At 42.1% G+C, this 23,583-nt stretch overlaps 1 protein-coding gene across 3 annotated transcripts in view; it reads left to right on the forward strand.

Moving 5' to 3' along the window:
- The window catches only part of cacng2a (calcium channel, voltage-dependent, gamma subunit 2a), a 93,418-nt gene that overhangs the window by 54,990 nt on the left and 14,845 nt on the right, over positions 1-23,583 (forward strand). For all 3 annotated transcript variants that reach the window (XM_083977775.1, XM_083977776.1, XM_083977774.1), the window contains one exon: positions 8,292-8,375. In XM_083977775.1, the coding sequence (XP_083833901.1) occupies positions 8,292-8,375 (84 nt within the window). The remainder of the gene's footprint in view (positions 1-8,291; positions 8,376-23,583) is intronic.

Consider the following 23,583-nt stretch of genomic DNA (forward strand, 5'->3'; position numbering starts at 1 on the left):
TTGGTTATAAAAGAGTCTCATATTAATGTGGATGAATCTACAGTACGTTACCCACACTTGTTAATAGGTCCATTTTTGATAAATATATCGTTTTGTCTTTACAGTTATTTTGTTATTATTATGTAGTGGTCGACTTTAGGGAATAACGCCGCCGAATTGTCGTTTATGGTCGGAACTACGATGGTATGTGATTGTCAACGTTCCTGCAGTGTCAAAGACGTGTTTGTCAGAAGCTGAAACAGTTTGCACTTTTTTAATAACTTTTTTAACCATGGATGTTAATTGGATGAACTCACTATAGAGTCTGTCCTACACTCTAATCATCACGTTACACCTCTACAGCAGTTAGTCAGAGTGCAACTTTAGAAACTTCTACTGCTAATTAAACTTAAAAATCATCTTAGTACCTGTTGTTTGCTTTTGCTGCTGAGTTTTTCCAGGTGTGAGCAGCTCCTCCTCCTCCTCCAGGAATCAGCCGTGTTTAACAGGAACAGTCGCTTCTCTGGTGTGAACTGCTCACAATCAGCTCCTCGTTCAGTTTCAAAGCAACTGAACACAACTTGTTTTTTCATCGTTGAGGACATAAATCTGCGTCCTGACTCTTGTGGCTACAGTTTATTAATATTTAACAGAACATTTGTGATCTTTAAAACGACTTTTAGAGTCTCCCTCTGTGTGTGTGTGTGTGTGTGTGTGTGTGTGTGTCCTGGTTCAGGCAGATAAATGTGGAGCAGCAAACAGCAGCAGGACCCAGTTTTTTTTCCCTGCTGTAAGTGAATACAGGTGTTTCTCTTCGAGCTATAAATGTTCTGACCCTCTCCACACCTGAGCCTCTCGTAACACCTCTACCTTCATCGGTGGTTTCCCCCTCAAACCTCCGTGGGGCGTCTACGCTCATGTTGGGGAGGTCTCCGAAATGAAAACGCACATTACAAACCATTTACCAGCCTGCTGAGTTTAACATGTCGTACAAGAAAAGGAGCGGTTAAGTGTCACATAAATCTTTCAGCAGGCTAATTGAAGTGGTTTCCCCCAATAGGCCGCCGCTCGCTCGCTCGCCACAGCTGCTGTTACAAAATCGCACAGCTAAACCGGCGGCGGATGGGACGGCCAGCTGCACAACCACATCTTAACTGTACACCCACTTGATTACGTTGTTAAGACACACACATGGCGCTCTGTGGGCTGAGCTGCTGCTGCTGCTGCTGCTGCTCGTACGGCTCCACCGGGAACCAGCTCTGCAGTCGTATGTAAACACAAGTCGTCTTTCTGATCACTTGTGTTTACAGCCGACGCCTCCGCTGTCTCCTCTTCTAGAGATACGACTTATTTAAAGAGGAACTATGCAAGATGTTTTGTTTTTTTTACCTTAATTAAACAGCTTTGGAGTAATTGTGATGGTTAAATGACTTGTTCCAGGGAGAATTGAGGCTCTCTGCCTTCGACTTAGCGTCTCTTGGCTGAAAACCAACCTTGTAAGATCAGTTCCTCTGACCCGGTGTCCCAGCTCTCGTCCCACCTTTTTACTTTTTCTCAGATATTCTCCCACCTTTCTTCTTTACTGTGGATCAACAATATGTTTATTTGCTCCTTTCTATTAATTCATCGGATCAAATTTCATTCTGCGTTTTGTGGCCATCCAGCTCTCCTTCCACACTCTCCATGGCGGACACGATTACAACGCGCATAATTGTGATTTCAATCCTGCGGTTTGCATGTGCCATTATTTAGGCAGTTACTCTTGATAGATCACCTGTAAAACATAGTTTCAGTAGCTTTAAGTTAGTTAAAGCAGAAGTAAGTGATATATTTGTGTTAATATAAGTCTTAAATAGTTATATCTTCCGACAGCAATCACTTACATAGAGTGTTTGGACTGAAACACGGGTCTCTCAGTCCCTCTGCTCTGCTCTGAGCCGAGGAGAAAAGATTTATCGTATCCTACAGTTTTTATCCAATGAGGAGAGAGAACGGCATGCAGGGCTGTGTGTGCAGCCAAGGGACGCTGTGAATGTGGTGACGTAGGGACGAGGACTGTTATGGTGCGTTCAAGGCAACTCGTAACTCGTGTTTTTCCGACCTGTGAAGTCGTACCAGTTCGATCTGGTACGAGTTCACAGGTCGGAAGTTACGAGTGGCCGTTATAGTGACTTTCACCGGTAAAACAGGTCGGAAAAACACGAGTGGGTTGCCTGGAACGCTACAAAGTCGTAAGTTGTGACTTGAAGCTGTAATTTACGGTTTCAAAAGCCTGCCTAGAACGCAGCATTAGCCAAAACGACCGGATCGCTTACTTCTGCTTTAAGTACTATTTGCACACATAAAAAGTGCAAAGTGCCAGTGTCAAATAAATAATTATGCATCAACATATTAACATAACATTAACATAACATATTAGAGGCCAACACAGTCATAAGGCTATACCACCCTCCGCTGAATGTATTATCAGCAGCAATAAACTACACGTTAGCTACAGTCATATTTCTGCGGCTATTTTGGCGAAAGTAACTCAAAAGTAGCCTAATGCAAAAGTAGTGCAATGCATTACAATTCAGAGACAGTAATGTAACGAATTACTTTCAAATGACTAATAATATGTAATTTATTATATTTTGGGTGTAACTTGCCCAACACTGGTCCCCGGTGTGTATGGACTACACAAATACACTGTAACACATATATGATATTTAACGTTTTCCACTGCTCCATTGATTACTTTCTTTCCAGCTTTGTTGAAAACAAATGCACGTGTTAGCAAAACAGCGAAAAAAAGCGACTGGATTTGCATAAAGTAGTTCCCCTTTAAAGATAAGTGATATTTCCATCAGCAGCCTGAGATGTTAGCAGCTAGCAGCGATAGCCGCCGTAGCGTCTTAACAGGATTTACCTGCAGAGTGAAAACTCCGTCCTCCTGATCTCCAGGAACTTTCTCTTCGTCACATATCAGAAGAACATCAAGTTCACACCCGTGCAGGTCCGTTAAACTCTGGAGGACTTTTTCATGGCTCAGCAGTTACCCGGGCTCAAACTGTGACACTCAGACTTGATGTATTCCCCCTCCCTCTCCATCTTCCCTCTCTCCGTCCTTCAAAACCTCTCTGTTCCCTGCCCTTCCTATATTTATCTCTCCGTCCTGTTCCCATTACATTTTCCTTCTCCCTGCTTCCCTCCCTCTCTCTCTCTCTCTCTTTATCTCCCCCCTCTGTCTTTAGTCCTAATTGCTACAGAACCTGTTGATGAAAATTGAAAAGTGTTTTTTTGATTACGGGGCCAGAGCGGAGACGGTCGGAGGTGAAGGAGGAGCAGAGCGAGGATTAGTGAGTTTTCTTCAGGTCGTACGGTCGCAGCGATTCTGATAAAGTTTCTCTGCATCGATATCCAGTGATTTGTGTTTCCATGCTCAATGTACATATAAAAAGAGTTAAACGTGACTCAGTGTGAGTCAGTGTACACAAAGTGCAACAGAAACTTAATTAATAAATCAGTGACGTTCTGCATAAAGGTCAGTGAAGCTCCCCAGATCTGTGGTGAATGAATACACAGAAATCACTTTAACTGGCGTCGCCTTCCTTTTTTGCTGCAGATTAACGACTTTATTATTACTTATCTATACAATTACGAAGTACATAGATTTTTTAAATACATTTTCAAACTTATATTAAATTTCCACCTGTATGCAACGTTTATTTCAAAGTCTGTATTTTCATATTACTCAGCAATACGACACTTCCTGAGATAGATATGAAAAAACACAGAGTTTTATTTGACCTCAGGTGGAAGCGTCTCAATAACTCAACTCAATTCACCTTTATGTGTGACTTTGGGGTACACAGCCAGGTGACACCTCTAATTACACCCAAATAGGAGGTCACCTGACAAACCATGTGATACAATTTTTATCATAACAATGTTCTTCAAAGATACATTATATTACATGATGATGTGATGTTTTTTCCTAATGTCATGTGATTCTGTAGCATGTTTTTGTGAGCATAGTGCACATACAGTATATGTATCTGTTGCTGATAGATGTGGACATATGTTTTTGTAGTGTTTATATATCTTTGGTCTTTTTCTCTCTCATGAACTTACTGTAGTAGATGGAAACTCACTTTTAGACTCATTTAAAGGAGACATATTCTGCCCCTTTTCCACAAATTAAAATAGTTCCTAGGAGTCTTTAAGACATGTCTGTGACATGCTTCGGTCAAAATACGCCAAGGATCAAACATCACAGCTCTTTTCATCCTCTCTAAACAGCCCTGTTCAGAACGGCTGGTTTCAGTGCCTGTCCCTTTAAATGCAAATGAGCCACTGCTTGCCCCGCCCCTTCTACCGGTACCAGGTAGGGGTGGGGTTATGCAAATTTGAACACTAATGACATCACTATCAGACAACTGAGGGAACAGCTCATAAAACCACATGAATTTTGGAGCCTAAAAATTGAATTTTTTTTTGTCAATTCTCACATTTTGGCGGCCGGAAGGCAACAAAACACCCAGATAGATGTTAAAGAGCCTTCAAAAAGTGATATTTCCATAATATGCCCCTTTTAAGTTTACTGCTACTTTTTCTAAATCTCTTTGTGACACTGAGGCGATAAAATCCAAACGTCCTACCGCTCTGAATCTGCCCTGGGTTGAGTCTCTGCGTCGGCGTCGGCAGCGGCGTCGAGAGGTAGCTCTGATGATCTGACAGGCGTTTATATTCCAGGTGACACTCTCTCTAATGTCTGAGTGGTCGTCACCGAGGTCCCTCTCTCTGCGCTACATGTCAACCGTTCACAAACTAATAACCGCCCCCCGCTGCGCCCATCATGCCTCAGCTGCCAAGACCACCTCAGCAACACCTGGCGCCATGGTAACCAACACCTGTTCACCTAATTAGAGGGACGCGGGAGGGAGAGGAGATGAAGAAGTTAATGAAACGCTAATCTGGTCCAATCAAACGCCCAGGCATCTGCCCGCTCACTGCTCGCCGCAGCAGCAGGTCGCCTTAATGGCCGCCTTATGGGCGCCTCCCCCGCCACGCCACCTTGAGTGACCTCATCAACGGCCGAAGTCCCAGTGAGCGGCCGCAGATAAGAGGGGGGGGGGGAGCAGACAGGAGGAAGTGGGAGGGAGGGGACGAGGGAAGCCGTCTCTCTGCTTCCTGGATGGACGGAGGCGCTGGACGGAGGCGAGGTGTCGGCCAAATGAACAAACATTAGGAGATGAGGTTCCCCGCGCGCCGCAGTTGGAGCCGCTCCAGGTCCGAGCAGCTGCACCGCTCTTGTTTACAAGCCGCCACCTGCTGCCGGAGAGGCAGAGCATCTCCTGGTCTGAGAGACGGTCGTAGTTTATGGGTTTTTAACCCTTTAGAGGTCTGAGCCTCGTTCGAATACGTTTGATTTTTGCCTTTATATAAAAACCTTTATCATACCCATGTTTGGTATCTTTTTATTTTCAGCACAGCTTCACCTATATGAGCTTTATTAACATATTATGTCCAAAAATACACAAAAAAATCACGTAGAGTGGATTCACCGGATTCCACCCCTTTTTTAAAGGGATGGTTCAACATTTTGGCAAATTGGCCCATTGCCATAATCCCTATAGTCATAGCAGTAGTTTTGTTACCTTTAATTGTTGGTGCAAGCTGTTTTTAGAACGGCGGAGCAGAGCCGTGAGCTGCTCAGAGCTATGCTACGGAGGCTAATGGGATTTCTTGGTTTTCCTCATCAAACTCATCAAATACACAATCCAACAACTCCAAAACGCTCTGGTGGACAAGTTGTGACCTGCACATTCACCACGCTATGAGATAATAACACAACGTTACGAGACAGAGTTGTTTTAGAGGTAAATTCATGCAAAACCGCTGATACACGTTTCCGTCAGGGGCAGTTTTTCCTAAAACTATAGGGATTATGGCAATGGGACCAGTTTGCCAAAATGTTGAACTATCCCTTTAAGTTTTGTAAAATGACAATAAAAATTACATCAAAAGAAATGCGGCGTGTGCCCATCCTTTCTTCACTTAAACTATCATGTCTCACGTTTTACATGGTCTATCAACGTCAAACAAAAACTGGGAGAGAGTTTACAATCTGCATTTTCCAGTGAAGTTGATAGCATAGTTGATATCACCTAGTTTTTTTTTTTGTTACGGCGCTTTATAAACATCACATGACCTGATTGCGGCAGCATTATCATAGACCCTGCAGGGTTAAAAGACATAGAGCTGCAATCAATGTCAGCAAATAGCAAAGACAAAGAGCATCACACATCTTGAAACTACTTGATTTCCACCAGATTCCACCACTTGCGTTTGTAAAATGACACAAAATGACAAATATATCAAAAGAAATGCATTGCCTGCCCATCCCATCCCACTTTTACTATCATGTCTCAGGTTTTACATGGTCTATCAACATCAAACAAAGACTGGGAGAGAGTTTCACAAGTGAACTTGACAGCAGTGCTCCAGCTAACCTAGTTTTTCTCTGTTACGCCGCTTTAAAAACCTCACGTGACCTGATCATGGCTGCGTGATCGTAGACCCTGGGGGCTGAAGAGACGTAGAGCTGCAAATCAATGTCAGCAAATAGCAATCTGTGATGCTCACATGCTTCACATGATGTCATATGAAGAAAGATTAAGGCACTTAAAACTGCCAACTCTTGTCTATAGGAGGTATAGGGGTGACATGATTGAGGTGTATAAACTTGTCCAGAAAATATACGATTCCTCAGTGGAACCGGTTGTTAGTTTCTGGAATAATAGGTATGAACTACTGTAAGAGGGAACTCCTTAAAACCCCTAAAAGGTCCCAAAAAGGTGTCATTGTGACAAAAGAAAACATTTTTTTGCACTTAGGGCTGTAGAAGTATGGAATGAGTTTCCTGAGGATGTAGTGCAGGCTCCATCAGTAAATAGACTTGATCATTTCTGGTCAAATAAGGATTTTTTATATACAGTAAGGTTATGAAATTGTAGCCTTGGTTTTTAATCTGTTTGTAATCTTTGTTTGTTTTGTTGCTGTTGTTTTTCTTTGAGGTAATGTGGGAGATTATTTTTCAGAGTATTCTGATGTATTTAGGTGATATTATGTATGGGTTATTGAAGTTTCTAATGGTATATTGTGTTTATTTTCTGTATGTTGTCGTTATTTTGAGTCTGATGTAGAGGATCTATATCCTGTATCAGATGTATTTTCATTAAATTTCATTAAACATCTTGAAACTACTTGATAAACTTGACTAAAGAAAACCAGAAAAATAAAATACACGAGAAGCTGGAGACGTGGATGACGACACCGGTTTTGTCTCTTTATCTGTTGTGGTCGTCGGCTGGTTTATTAATCCAGAGCTGGAATGAGTGAATTTGATTTGATTTGATTTGATTTTTATTTGTCTCAAACAAGCACATCAAAAGACAAACAATCTATGTAACAAGAAACAAAACAACAATGATACTGTGCAAGTTTGAGAAGGGGCTGAAAGAAGCAAAGCTTATCAAGTTCAGCCCCCCCCCTTACATTGTGATTCATGTCATACATCTGTAGTTCCATACAATTCAGAAGATTAAAAACATATTGCTTTAATATGAAATAAGATCATGATTATAAATAAAAAGAGTAAAATTAGCAGTCCAGTTCTTTATAACTGTCCAAGAGTGTGTGTTTGTACTTACTTTTAAATTGTTTTAAGTTATTGCACATTTTTATATCCTCATCTAGTCTATTCCACATTTTAACACCACAAAAATAGATGCTAAAACTTTTCAGGGTAGAATGGATGGTAGATTGTTTAAAGTTACAGTTCCCTCTTAAATCATATATGCTTTCTCTGACCATAAACATTTTCTGGATGTTTATTGGTAGCAACCTATTCCAGGCTTTAAACAAAATCTGACCTGTTTTGAATTTGACCAGGTCCTCAAATCTTAAAATACCCGATTTTAAAAACAACGGATTTGTATGATCAAGGTACCCAGATGAACCATCCTTATGACTCTTTTTTTGTAAAATGCAAATCTTTTGTAAAGTGCTTTTATATGTGTTTCCCCATACCTCAACACAGTAAGATAAGTACGGATCAATGAGTGCATAGTACAGCATTTGAAGTGACTTCTGATCTAAAACATGTCTAGTTTTACCCAGAATTCCAATGAATTATTGCTGATCACTTGTCTGCAATGGATCAAACTCATGATTTCAGTCCTTGAGAATAAAAGTTTACCTGTTTGGTTTCTTCTTCTCTGAACTCCACTGACCTCTCTCTGTCTCTCTCTGTGTGTTTGTCTCTACAGGAAACTTCAAAGGGATGTGTAAACAGATCGACCACTTTCCCGAGGAAACAGATTACGAAGCGGACCCGTCTGAGTACTTCTTACGTGAGTAGCTACTGTATCACTTCGCTTGTCGTAGAAAGTGACCGCGAGGGGCGAAAAAAAAAGCAAACAAACCTCTTTTCCTTCTGCATGTTCAACTCTCCAGAATATTTTTGAAGTGTGTCCCACTTTTTCTTCCTTTTTTTTCCCTGCCGCTCCGTCTCAGACTGGCGCTCGGTGCCAGTAACTGCTCTTGGCCCGTGTGTCACTGCTGTCTCTGTCTGCTCTTAGCGCGAGGCTGGCCAGGCTGAGCCCTGCCAAGCAGCTTGTCTGTTTTTACTGCTTGGCTGTGTGTAACATAACGTGCAGTGTTACAGTCGGCTGTGTACCCTGTAAACACAGCCCATTGATTTCTGCTCTCCTCTCCTTTGTGCAAGCAAAGACGGAGAAACAGCTCGTCCAACTCATTTGCCTGCTAATCCTAAAAACCACAACAACGACTCGGAGCTCATGAAGCTCAGTTAGGATGGTTAGTTCAATACTCTGCTCTCACCGGACAATTAACTGGACCTGTTTGTGAATTACACACACTCCTTCCTCTACACACAAAACTTTTCATCTGTGGATAAATGAACGTTGATTTTTCTTCTTTTTTTTTCATTGTTTATGTTGCCGGGACGGTGGAGATGATGATGCTGGAGCGGAGACAGCCCCCGTTTCTATGGTCACTGTCACAGTGTAGCAACAGATGCAAGATAAAAATGTTTCTATGGTTACGGCTCTGCTCCGCTGTTGTGTAATAAACAGTATCAGGATATAAATAATGGCGTTCAGGCATGGGGAGGGAGAAACTTGCTGCAGATAGTCTCCTCACAGAAAACTTTTTCCCGACACATGAACAGACGTCGCTTCAGTAAATCTGCTTTTATTTTGGCATGAGTTTTAATTTGGCGGGGTGGATGGATCACACAGGGTTAATGTGTTTTTGGGAAGTCTAACAACCACAAAGAGATGAAACATGTCTTTCTTTTATGAGTCTTTGGTCCACTGTCACATAATCCGTCCTTGTTCTGGTCCAGTCTTTGTGGTTTGGACGTCTCAGCTTGGATAAAGAAACTGTTTTTTTTGGGATAATTGTGTTGTAAAATCGTTGGTTTGTGGAGCTTCTCCATGTTGGAAATCACTTTACCATCACTATTACAGTCAGTGCTCAATGGCAGCTGACAGTCTATATACTATCTAACTACTGGTATGTGGAGAGACTGGTCCAGGATCAGTTAGACTGGCACAAGATCTGTGCAGAGAAGGAGAAATAAAACACACTCTTCTACATGTTTTCTGTTTGTAGCCGTCGTGCTAATGTTCACGGTGTGTTCAGGAACTCCTGGTTTGTTCAGAGTTGGAGAGAGTGTAGAGAGACTGTAGTGTCTCTTTTTCTATTTCTGCATGTTTTACATACACAGATCGTTCTCAACAATCAGATGTACATGAGAACGATGGAACAGTTATTTATTCTTTCCTCAGATGACGATTTTTTGTTTTACAACTCCTTCACTGCAGTTCAGAGAAACACAAGGGGATTTCACTGGAAGCCCTTCTTGGTTTCCCTCATCAAACTCATCAAATACACAATCCAACAACTCCAAAACGCTCTGGTGGACAAGTTGTGACCTGCACATTCACCATGTTATGAGATAATAACAGAACGTTACAAGACAGAGTTGTTTTAGAGGTAAATACAGAGACTGCTTGCTGAAAAACTGCCCCAAACGGTAACACGCATCAGCGGTTTTGCATGAATTTACCTCTAAAACAACTCTGTCTGGTAACGTTCTGTTATTATCTCATAGCGTGGTGAATGTTCAGGTCACAACTTGTCCACCAGAGCGTTTTGGAGTTGTTGGATTGTGTGTTTGATGAGTTTGATGAGGAGAAACCAAGAAATCTCATGAGCCTCCGTAGCGTAGCTCTGAGCAGCTCACAGCTCTGCTCCGCCGTTCTAAAGATAGCTTGCACCGACAATTAAAGGTAATGAACCTACTGCTATGACTATAGGGATTATGGCAATGGGCCAATTTGCCAAAATGTTGAACTATCCCAAAAGCTGTGAACTCTGAGTGCTTCTTCTTTTCAAACCAAACGATGCTCAACTTCTCTCATTTTCTGTCACAGCACATGAACACACCAATGTCCCAGTTGACCCCTGACGTTGCCCCTCTCCCCCTCCTCCCCCCGCCCTGCTGCAGTCTGCACTGGGTTGAAACTAGAAGTCAGAAAGCGTCCGTCCTCTCGTCCCCTCATCCCCTCCTCGTCTCCTCGTCTCCGTCAGCGTGTGGACGGTAATTGAGGCCTCTCGCGGTCGGAGCCGCTGCAGCGTGAGTGAGCCAGCGCTGGAGATTAAGCGCCGGCCAATTAGGTTGTGTTTGACTTTGCGCTCTGAGCGGTTGTTCCCGTCCGTATGTGCCACGGAGAAGAACGCTTATGATAACAGCTCTGGTAATGATTCCAACAGCGGCGAGAGGCTGCAGCTCCCGCTCGTAACGAGGCGTCTCTCCGGCTGTGGGTGATGATGGGGTGACAGGGCAGAGGCTGAGCTCGGGCCCTCGGACCACCGGCGCCGTGTGTGTGTGTGTGTGTGTGTGTGTATGTGTGTGTGTGTGTTAACCTCTTCCCAGGCTCTGATTGGAGGAGAAGGCCGCAGTGCTCCCAGTGGCTTGCCAATTAGGACACTCACATCCATAAATATTTCAGCCTCCTTCTTATATAGGTCAGGCCTCTCTCCATCGCCGCCTCTCCTCCTCTCTCTTCACCCTCACACCCGTGATATTCGGTGTCAGGAGCTGCACGGCACCGACTGTCACGTCTCCGTCCGGCTGCAGCAGCGAGGCCGCGCCAAGCCGCTATGCGTTAAAGGGATAGTTCAACATTTTTGGCAAATTGGCCCATTGCCATAATCCCTATAGTCATAGCAGTAGGTTCATTACCTTTAATTGTCGGTGCAAGCTATTTTTAGAACGGCGGAGCAGAGCCGCGAGCTGCTCAGAGCTACGCTACGGAGGCTGATGGGATTTCTTGGTTTCCTTCATCAAACTAATGAAATACACAATCCAACAACTCCAAAACGCTCTGGTGGACAAGTTGTGAAAAAGAACAATGTCACAAAAATGTAGAATCTCAGAGCATCTCTGGCTCAAAGCCATAACCTTATGTATGCTTTCTAACTCCAAAACTCCACCTTCTCCCAACAGAAAGATGTAGCTGACCAGAATAGTCATGGACAAAAACAGGAACTACCTGTAACCATGCGTTCACACCAAAAACTTCCAAAGCGTCAAAAACGCTCGAGGCTGGGCGTCAGACAAGACAGCTCCCATAACTGCAATTATTTTCAGCCGCTTTGGCCGCTCGTCACGTGACTGGCGTCAAAGTTCGATCGTGCTGGTCATTGGGGAGCCGAAATACAAAAAAAAGGAAAAAAAGGCAGCCGACGGACATCTCTATTCTGACAGGTTGCCGCCGGTTGCTGCTGAACCGCGTCATAGCTAATTACCCTAAAGTTAAACCTGGCTCAACTTCTCGTCCGGTGAAGCTTTGGACGCTTTGGAAGCGCGGCGACGCCTGTTGACGCTTTGGTCGCTCAGTGTCGCCGGGCTCTCATTGAAAATGAATTGACTTCCGGCGTTTTGACGCTTTGGAAGCTTTTGGTGTGAACGCACAGTAAAGACAGGATCTAACCTACAGTATAATTTACAATCCTGCGTTCAACCACTTGACAAGGCTAACATAAACATAGATAAAGTATCCTCAAAAATATAGTGCCTCATAGGAAAAGGGTGAATAACAAGAAACACGTTTTCCCAGGGTACATTTCAGAGTCCCTCATCGTCTCATCTATTCGACTACTAAACACCTAATCCAACATCTTTGTATGCTGTAAATATATATGCGTCTTTTTTTCTTATAACATCTGCATTTATTTATATTTATTCTATTTGAATATAAACCGTCAATCGTCACAAATGAAGTTCCTATCGTCCTTCAGATTTCAATTGACCTGAACTAACCTAAGTTGAGGATAATATACCACACATGCGAGGAGAGAGAGAAGCTTTATTTTTCTTTTCTCTGTGCGTGCGGGTGCACAGCGAGGTCAGAGGGGACACAGCGTCTCTGTGTGATGTATTTTTAAACCTGCCCATTCCCATTTCACGGACACACACACCTGGTATTTCCATAATGAGGAGTTTCACGGCGCCTCTGGGCGGCCAGAGACGGAGAGAAGCTGCCGCTCTGCTCTCGTGTGCAGGCGAGGAAGCATCGGAGAGAGGTGGAGGAGGGGGGGGGGGGGGGGGGGGGGGGGGTTATCGTTATGCAACACAAGTGATGTCATTTCAGGTGAAGGCCCCGGCAGGAAGTGACATCACATGTTGGGGTGGGGGGGTGAGAGAAGCTTTGCCGGTCCAAAAAATCAAGGGGACACACTGGTGACGTCACATGACAGCGTAGAGAAGAGAAGAGAAGAGAAGAGGAGGGAGATGTTGCCGAGCAGAAAACGGACAAATCTGACTATATTCTCCTAAACATGCACCCCCGCTCCCTCACACACACACACACACACACACACACACACCACATATCAGTAGCCTCTGTGTGTGTGTGTGTGTGTCTGTTCCGTGAGTCCTCAGCTCTCCCAACAGAAAGGCAGTTTGCACATCCACACGGGGTTATATAAGCCAGCTGAGGCTCACTAAAGCGCCAGTGGGTTTTTAGATCATGCCTGCCGTGTCGGAGCTCCCATCATCCACTGCTCTACTGGGCGCTAAGCAGCTGAGAAGGAGAAGGAGAAGGAGAAGGAGAAGGAGAAGGAGAAGGAGAAGGAGAAGGAGAAGGAGAAGGAGAAGGAGAAGAAAGAGAAAGAGGGGAAGAAGAGGAAGAAGAAGAAGACGCCCAGTTATGCAAGATACTAAGACTAAACTGAAACTGTAACATAGAGAGAGAGAGAGAGAGAGGGAGACGTGGAGGCAGGAAGTGACCTGAGAGGAGCCGGGGGTGTCTGACTTCTTCTTATATTTGGTTCCTGTGTCTTTATGACACCTGAAACAATGATGTTGTATTCACCATTAATCATTAAGTCTATTATACTGTATCAGAAAAAAGTCAAAAATGTCCATCACTTCTCCGTCGTGCCCACAATAACACATTATTCTCATTCAAATTAATGGTAACACTTTATTTTAAGGGGTCCTTGTTCCTGTGTATCTACCTAATTAATTACAGTGTAATTACCTATGTAACCGTATGTAATAACATGTACTTACATTGTAAATACATAGTGTATTTTGGTGTACTTACAGGTCCTTGTTACACTTGTAATAAGAAATGCTTGTGCAAAGAGAGAGGCCACTTTGGCATTTCTTATTACAAGTGTAACAAGGACCTGTAAGTACACCAAAATACACTATGTATTTACAATGTAAGTACATGTTATTACATACGGTTACATAGGTAATTACACTGTAATTAATTAGGTAGATACACAGGAACAAGGACCCCTTAAAATAAAGTGTTACCAAATTAATAAATAAACAAGTAGAAGAATTCAATTAAATTAAATTGCACCGGTAGCAACAACAATTAGTGTATATATACAACATATATGTATTTACACACACATAGCCTATATACCAACATATATTCAGGTGACGTCTTTCAATGTTAAATCCTGACTAATATTTTCAGTTTACGCTTAAATAATGTTGCTTTTTGTTTTACGGTTTACGGTTTTGAAACCAGTTAAAAATATAATTCACTTATACTCCATGATAATTGTATAATGAGTCATTTATTGATGTTTTCTGACGTATCGTATGTCACGCAATTAATCGTTTAATCATGAACATAATCAGTGCAGCTCAGAGGACGACGATGAGGCCGTTTATTGTTCTCTGTCACGTCAGAGCTGATTCATTTAATCAGTTAATATTTTGATGGTTTTCATCGAGGCTCGTTCTGCAGACATGAACGTCTCCTGCTTCGAGCTGCATATTTGTTTGTTTGTTTGTTTGTTTTCACATCAACAACTGGTTTGTTTTCCTCCCAGTCATCAGAGCGAGTTTCCCCAGTTTCAGTCTGCTCTGTTTTAAAGCTGCTTTTATGGTAAATACTCAAGAAATGATGCAAATATTGAGTGTTTTCTGTTTTCAGAGCAACATTAGGAATCTAAGGCTTTAATCAAATGGCTTTATAATTATAATTAAGTAGCTATAATCAGTAATCGACTCGGAGATGAACCTCAGAGCATCAACACCTGATGAGGAGTGTGAATCACCAGACGCTTCATGATACAATATTATCACAATACTGAAGTCATGATATGATAATGGGCTATTATTTTAAACAGTTTGAGTTTTGCAGTGACATATTATGGAGGGAAAAACTTAAAGGGATACTTCACCCAAAATCAATAATTCACCAATCATCTACTCACCGTCATGCCAAGGAAGGGTTTGGAGAACTTTCAGAGTCATCAAAACGCTTTAGGAGTTCCAGGGGGGGTCCGGATGGCAACGGGTTTTCATATAATGGCGGCGGATAAAGCTCAGTTCTGAATCGTCCAAAACACACACTATGAAACATCCAGATACCTCCATACTGCTCGTCTGTACTGACCCAAGTGTCCTGAAGCCGCCACATGAAAAAGTTGTTCGGAAAAAATTAATTCATCTCTGTTTTTATCCTTGTTGTAGCAGTAGCTCCCAGTGGCTCTGTTGATGTTTGTGCGCACTGCTACAACAAGGCTAAAAACAGAGATCAAATGAGTTTTTTCTGAACAACTTTTACATGTGGCGGCTTCAGGACACTTGGGTCAGTACAGACGAGCAGTATGGAGGTATCTGGATGTTTCATAGTGTGTGTTTTGGACGATTCAAAAGTGAGCTCTATCCGCCGCCATTATATGAAAACCCGTTGCCAGCCGGACCCCCCCTGGAACTCCTAAAGCGTTTTGATGACTCTGAAAGTTCTCCAAACCCTTCCTTGGCATGACGGTGAGTAGACAATTTTGGGTGAAGTATCCCTTTAATGACATAAAAACATAATTTTAATGTACATTTTGAACAAATTGAAAATGTGTGATTAAATGTGATTAACTATTGGTGCATAATGCAACAAATGAAGATTAAATAATTGAATCAATTGACAGTCTGAATAAAACTATATAATAATCTAGTGTTCGTCTCTCTAACTGTTGCAGCTGCTCGGCAAGACATTAACCCTACGACGTTCAAGTCCGTTTTACTCATGATGTAACTGTGACTCAATACTGTGGAAGTGGAGCTCTGGTCTCCTCTCATTCACTTTACTGTGGCCAGAAGCTGCATCAATGAAATATGACGGAGAAAAATTACATATTTGTAATCACGCTGCAGCCGCTTCGACCGCGGCGTTGAACTTTCATCTGAACTTTTGTGTGTGTGTGTGTGTGTGTGTGTGTGTGTGTGTGTGTGTGTGTGTGTGTGTGTGTGTGTGTGTGTGTGTGTGTGTGTGTGTGTGTGTGTGTGTGTGTGTGTGTGTGTGTGTGTTTGTTTGTGTGTTTTTGCCCCCGAGCCAGCGTTAATCCCCGCCTCTGGTGTTTGCATGCGTTGATCTGAGAGTATTTCTCTGACATTGATGACAGAAGGGCAGGCCAGTCAGCGCCCGTGTCACCCCGAGGCCTCGCGGCGGACTGGACGCCGGCCTGAACTGGCTTTGGTGTCGGCCGATAAAATCAATGGGTCTGGGGCAGAACACGCAGCGGCTTGTAGGGCAGAGCGTCAGTCTCAGCACCAGTTTGTGTGTAGAGAGGGGGAGGGGGAGGGCTGCTCTAACATGATCACATGGGCTGAGATTGTGTCTTAAAGGGATAGTTCAACATTTTGGCAAACTGGCCCATTGCCATAATCGCTATAGTCATAGCAGTCTTGGTTTCCCTCATCAAACTCATCAAATACACAATCCAACAACTCCAAAACGCTCTGGTGGACAAGTTGTGACCTGCACATTCACCACGCTATGAGATAATAACAGAATATTACGAGACAGAGTTGTTTTAGAGGTAAATGCAGAGACTGCTTGCTGAAAAACTGTCCCTGAAGACAACGTGCATCAGCGGTTTTGCATGAATTTGCCTCTAAAACAACTCTGTGTGGTAACGTTGTGTTATTATCTCATAGCGTGGTGAATGTGCAGGTCACAACTTGTCCACCAGAGCGTTTTGGAGTTGTTGGATTGTGGATTTGATGAGTTTGATGAGGGAAACCAAGAAATCCCATGAGCCTCCGTAGTGTAGCTCTGAGCAGCTCACGGCTCTGCTCCGCCGTTCTAAAAATAGCTTGCACCGACAAATAAAGGTAACGAACCTTCTGCTATAATGACTATAGCGAAATGTTGAACTATCCCTTTAAATCTCATAAAATCTGTCTCGTGCCACAATGTTTGTTTGGTTGAGCAGCTGGTCGCCGTGACATTGAGCGTCCTGTTTGTCTCACAGTATCCACAGCAACAAATAAGGAATCCAATTGACTGATAACACACACACACACACGCGGTGGCGGTGCACACAGACATGGCCTAATAAATTAAAGGCCAATCATTTTTGTCCTGGTTGACCGTGTGAGTGATAGCTCTCCAACTTTATATCTTATTAGCGGTGAACACGGAGGCAGCGCGGCTTGTAAAACACAGAGGTGAGAGAGTGCGTCCTCGTATTAAAGCGGGAATAGAAAACACAGGACGAGCAGCGTTGGGTTGTTGGGTTGTCACCGGGGCGTCATCAAAACACAGCTGCACCCTCTCACCTCACTTTTTACACGCTCACATTTATTCACAAGTTGTGAGTCGTAACAGCCCGGAAAATTCCCACCACCACGGCGGCGCTCGCTGCCAGAGAAAACAGAAAATTATTATATAATATACTCGTGTCCTTTTTTATCTCCAAACATAAAGCAGAGAGGTTCGACAGTTTGTGGGCTTTTGTTTTATTGTATTTTTTTTTCAGAGCAGAATCGTTGTTGTAAGCCGCCGATCCACGAGTTAAATGATCAGACGGCTAAATGACCTCCAGCTGCTGCGGCGTAAAAGGGGAAACGACCGGCGAGCGTACTGTAGTCGTATCTGCATGAGATTCATCATGTAAATCTGCTTTGTGAGCAGATTTCTAGGTCACAGACTGTGAAGCGATGCCTCACTGACATATTTTATAGGAAAAAAAAAAAACAGACACTGTGTTTTCATTTACATTTGAAAGTGTGAAGAAAAAATTAGCACATTTTTTGATGGTTATTTTTTACAGCTCAGTGTGACGCCATATCGCTTAGATTTGGTCCAAATATTCAGAAATGAACTGACTGGTGTTTGGTGATCAAAGGTCAAAGGTCAAAGGTCAATGTGAGTACAACTACAAGTCAAGAATTCACTATGACACCAAAATGTTCTGCAAATACACTTATACATACATTTTATTAGATTACTCGTGCAAATAATAACTCTGTGTGTGTGTGTGTGTGTGTGTGTGTGTGTGTGTGTGTGTGTGTGTGTATTAGTTGCTGCTTGTGTCATTATTGATCACTGAGCTGGTGGAGCACATACGACTCAAACTCAGTCCTGAACACAGTGAACTGCATGGTTCAGATCTCAGATGTCGTCCACTCTTTATAAACTGGTCAAAACCATCCAGTGTAAATACAGAGCTGCTCTTGAATGTCCTCAAAATCTAAATGTAGTGTAAAGTGACTTTACCTCCTGATCTCCTCTAGTGCAGCTTTGCTTTTTATTTGCAAAGCTTAACTTGACATTGTACCTGTTTATTTTACCAGCTTAATAACACTTAGAGTTTGTAACGTGCACACTCATTCACAGGATGCCTTGCATTCAGAATTGGGGAAGACTGCCTTTCAATTCTCTGCCCTTTAGAAGTGCAATAACTTACAGGATTGTCTGAAACTTGGTCAACTTATTTCTCTAGATAGCTTTAAGAACTTGTTCTGCAGTTTGTATATAATTGTGGACTATTATTTGATTTGTATTGAGCATATTTATGTTGTTTTGTAATCAGGGCGTCATTCGAAAAGAGAGCTCACTCCCTGAATAAATAAAGGTGAAAGAAAAAGAAAAGAAATGTGTCGACGTTACAGCTGCTAAAGCTTTCGACCTAATTCACCTAAAACATGTTTCATAAGGTTAGCTGACAACTCCGTGGCCACTTCAGGTTCACCTGCACACTATTGATCGGTATCATGTGAAGTGAGTGGACGTTAGTGATACAGAAACAAACCGCTGGTGCTACAGATGTGACAGATGTTGGTTTGAGCAGCCGCAGCAGGAACTTCCTCTGGTTCAGGTCTTGAGTCTCTGCAGCAGGTTCATCTGTCCCTGTTTGACCTGCATTGTCTCCTGAGTCCAACAGGACGGACACGCCGCTTCTTAATATACAAGATACAAGATACAAGATAACTTTATTTGTCACATAGAGAAGTCACAGAGTAACAGGCAGTGAAATGTCTCCTGGTTGTTCCTAAACTGGCCTTATAAATAGAATAAATAAGATAAATATGAATAAAATAAACTAATATGATGTAAATAATGTAATTAAATATAATCTAAATAATGTAATCAGAAATACATATACATAATATATATATTCTAACTATTGTGGAAGTGGCAAAGGTCAGACACCAGCACCTGTCCCTGAAACTCACAGGTTCAACTTCCTGTCTGGTGTAAACTACATAAATGACCAACAGTGAAATGCAAACGTAAAAAGTAAAAGACAGAGTCTGTATCACCGACTTCGACTCCACTCTGTGACAAAATAAAAGTTTTGTTTTTTTTTGCGACTGCATTAAAGCGTCCGTTAAAGGTAAAAAAAAAAACGTGCACTTACTTTTAAAATGATCATTTGTAGGAAAGGTTAGGTATAAATTATGTAAACTATTCTCTCCAGGGCTGGAATATTTAAGAAAAAATATATATAATTGACTATTATAAAGGTTTATTTAGTAAATTACAATTAAAACTTGATTCAATGGATCAAATCTGACTGAAAGTTTGTGATTGTGACATTAAACGAGTTCAGTCCCGACCTGATATTTTAATAAGAACGACTGATGGATAAATATTGATGGTCAGTGTTGAGCTCCTGTTTGTTTGTTTGTTTGTTTCACTTCAGTGTTAATAACTCAGTGTTGTGTGACTGAGTTAAAGCGGCTCAGCGTGGCGTTGACTTCCCGCGCTCGGCTCGGCTCGGCTCTGGCAGCAGCAGCGAGTGAGCGAGCGCCGTCATGCAGACGTTCAGACGTTGAGGCGTTGATCTGTGGGGACATCAGCAGCGGAGTGGAGCGTAATTACAGTAATTGAAATGTGTTGTGTGTGGAGGAACTTTAATTGTGTGAGCGAGGCCTGTCAGTGTCATGTGAAGAGATCTCAGTGTGAGGGGAGGGAGCTCTTCTTCTACTTCTACTGTGCTCCACTGACCCGGCCGTGTGTGTGTGTGTGTGTGTGTGTGTGTGTGTGTGTGTGTGTGTGTGTGTGTGTGTGTGTGTGTGTGTGTGTGTGTGTGTGTGTGTGTGTGTGTGTGTGTGTGTGTGTGTGTGTGTGTGTGTGTGTGTGTGTGTGTGTGTGTGTGTGTGAGCAGTATTCAATGGGAGACACTGCAGGTGAATAGGGTAAAAAATTTAAATAACAGATATCACCATGAAACTTCCCAAGTTTATCACTTACATTGAGACAAATATTTTTTGTATTACAAGTTTTGTCAGATTTTATGTTTAAATATGTAAATGAGGCAATATCTGATGAAATATGCGCTAATTTGCATACATTTCCAGAACCGAAATCTGAACGATGGATAAAGCTGCTTTCAAAATTCTTGTTTTATTTTGTTGACATATTAGAGTCAGAAGTTTTTACAGAGGGTATTTTGGATATCTCTTTTTATCACTAAGAAAATACTGTCACCAGCACTAAAAAATCAAATTTCGCCATGTTTTCAGGAATAAAATGTTGTATAAATCAGGCTGTGAATGATATATCAACAATCCCCTCTGTAAAAACCTTCAGAATATAGACAGGAATCAAACTGGAAGGTTTGGTGTCTGTAAGTGCTGCTGAAGTGGAGATTTCTAGCTCAGAGTCTGAGGAAGAACTCATTTTGAGAAAACGGCCTTTAAAGACTTGTACTGTAAAACTCCATAGATTGTTAATGTAAAACGTACTTTCACGATTCGTTGCGGATATGGAGAAAATGACCATTTTTGGAGCCTACATAATTGTTCAGGAGTGAGACAGAGCTTTACAATGACACCTGACATGACATGGGTCAGACAACAGACACAGCGCAGTATGTCGCTGTTAACTTTTGGTGAATTTAGGAGAAATCTACCAACGAAAGAGACAAAATGAAGTAAAAATAAAAACCTTAATGTGGATTTTCTACCATTTATTTTGGCTTTTCTGAAGAAAAATAACCCAAAATCTCAAAATTGATCAGTGCATGAAAAAACTGTGTTTTTGCCTGTAGTGTCTCGCCTCAATGGGAGGTCCAGAGGGTTTGTAAAGTGTAAAAGCATTAAATGTAGTTCCTTCAAAATAAAAGCCCTTATAGGCGTTTTTTTTTTTAAAGTCTTAAATTTAATTTTACAGAAGTCATAAATAATTTCTGTTTCCCTCTGAAGGCTCCGGTGTTAATTATGAAGTGATTTTGTGTCAGATTATTCGCTGTCGGTTACTCACAGAAGTGTTTTTGTTGCAACAGTGGATTTTGTGCTGCAGGAAGCTGCTTCATTATATTCTTTGGTGGAGTTTCAGTCGACCTGGAGCAGAAACCGTCACAGCTGCTGCGTGCATGCGTCTACGGAGGCTGGGAAGTTTCAGTTTTAGCAAAAAACTTAAAATACACCTAATTGATTAGATTGATCCTTTCTTCTGCTGCTTGTCCAGATGAGAGATTTAAAATGTGTGAGTAGAAAGTTTGGAGCGTATTTCTTTTGTCTTATGTGCTTTTCTTTGAGGACATCCATACAGTTCATGTGTATAATAAGTTTGACATTGTGAACTTGTCCTTTATGGTCTGTGAGACATCCATCCATGTGTATAATAAGTTTGACAAGTTAAACATTGTCAACTTGTCCTTTAAGGTAGCATTAGATATCTGAGACGAATGATCCTGCATAGAAAACAATATTTAGTCAGTCATTATTAATTAATCTGTCATTAATGAATTGTTTAGTGTATAAAAAGTGAAAACAGTCAAATATGACTTCCAGGTTTGACAGGTTCCAGGTCGTTGTTTACTATCACACAGGAAATATTTACACACACGAGTCAGAACGAGTTCATTTTTTGATGCTTTTTCTTTAAAAAATGTGTGAATCTTTAATAGATCCTCAAAATCTGTCAAATGACTAATCAATTAATCAGCTCATCTCTTTCTTCTCTGCAGCAGAAATTATTATTCTATCTTGTTTAAATAAAGCAGACCAAGGAGAAATATTAAACACAATCAAAAGAGTCTTTAATGAGTTCACCGAGGTGTCCTTAAACGCCACATATGATGGTGAACACCTCGGCTTTCACTCCTGTGCTGCTGCTTCGTACAGTAAAACACCAGTGAGTGAAACCTGCCCTTTATTTCCTAATGAATTCCAGTCACACAGCGTTCTGCCTGCGAGCTGCGTTATCACGGAGCAGGAGCTTTCAGATACAGGCCCAGAGCTGCGTAAGCATTCTTGCAAATTTTTTGGATTTAGCCACCAAAGCTAATTTCCTTCCTTAATGCACATTGTTTCACAGCGTGTGTGTGTGTATGTGTGTGTGTGTTTTTACACAACACGGTTTTTGTTTTTTTGGGGGTGTTTTTTTCCCCCCCTCAGAGGTGTTTTAGTTTGTGTTTGATGCCGGGGTTGACGGGGGCAACGAGCCTCGTGGTCAGGACGAGGACGGAGCAAGGGCTCGGTATTGAGGAGGAAGAGGAAGAGGAGGAGGAGGAGGAGGTGTAGAGGGGATTAATAAGCGTTTGTAGTATTAAATCAATGTGCCTGGGAGCTGAGGCACCTGATTAGCATGACCCTGTCCTGCACATCAGCACATTCAGGGCTGGGGGAGGCTGATTAAGAGCCAATGCTAATTTCCTCTCAACCCTGTCAATGAAAGAGAGAAAGAGGGAGAGAGAAAGAGAGAGAGAGAGAGAGAAAGGTGCAGAGAGACGCCTTTGTAAAGAGGACAGTGTGTGTGTTCGTTCACATGTACGTTCACATGTGCTGCGCAAAGTTTTAGAGACGTGAGGTTTTGCCAACTGGTCAAAAGTAAAGTATTGAGGTAATTTGCTCAAATTTAACTTTGAGGTACTTGTACTTCACTCAGGTAAACAAGAAACCTTGTACAAACACAAAACGTGTGATCAGTTTGTAAAATAAGATGCTTCATACAAAGAAAAAGCTGCTGTTTATGAAATAGTTACAATTAGCTCCTCACTGACTCACTTCATTCAGACCCACTTATATATTAGAGCACAAATAGTTATGATACAATAGGATAGTAATGTGTCAATTATTGGGTCCAGACACCTTTAATTTAAATCCTAGTAGTGCAATATTTGGGATATTGGGTATTTTGGTATATGTCAGCATGATTTTGTAAGAAAAAAATAAGAGTATATATTTCTAACAATTTATTAAGTGAGTCTTTGTGATGAAAATGTAACAAAATTAACTGTAACATCTTAATCCTAAAGGTAACGGCTGAGTATTTTTCCTCTAAAAAGTAGTGGAGTCCTAATAAGTGACTGGTGAATGCTCATGTGAAGACAGGACACAACTAAATCCTCTCTGCCGCAGAAGTCACATGATTAATCACATGAGCAGTTTTTTATAATTCAGTGTCCTGAAGCAGTGATTTCTATAAAGATCCAGCCTGAGATTCAGCCTTATACGTGAAGATGAATATGAAGCGAAGGGACTTTGAGTTGAGCTGATTGTCTCCTTCATGTGTTTGTTTTCTGATTCTCTGTGAAATTAAAACAACTGCTGTCAGAGTCAGAGAGAGTCTGAGCTGCAGAGACTGAAGCCGATCAGCTGCATCCTCACATCTGATCCAAAGCTGCTCAGATGCCTCTGAATATTCACGTTATTTACCGTTTTTTGGGTAAATGCGGCTGTGAGTGTCGAGGAGGAACCAACCGGGTGCTGTAGCGGCCCAGCAGCAGCCGTGGGCCTGCACGGATGTTGACTCTCATTAAGTT

The sequence above is a fragment of the Trachurus trachurus genome (genome assembly GCF_905171665.1).
Source record: "Trachurus trachurus genome assembly, chromosome: 8".
NCBI classification, from domain to species: domain Eukaryota; kingdom Metazoa; phylum Chordata; class Actinopteri; order Carangiformes; family Carangidae; genus Trachurus; species Trachurus trachurus.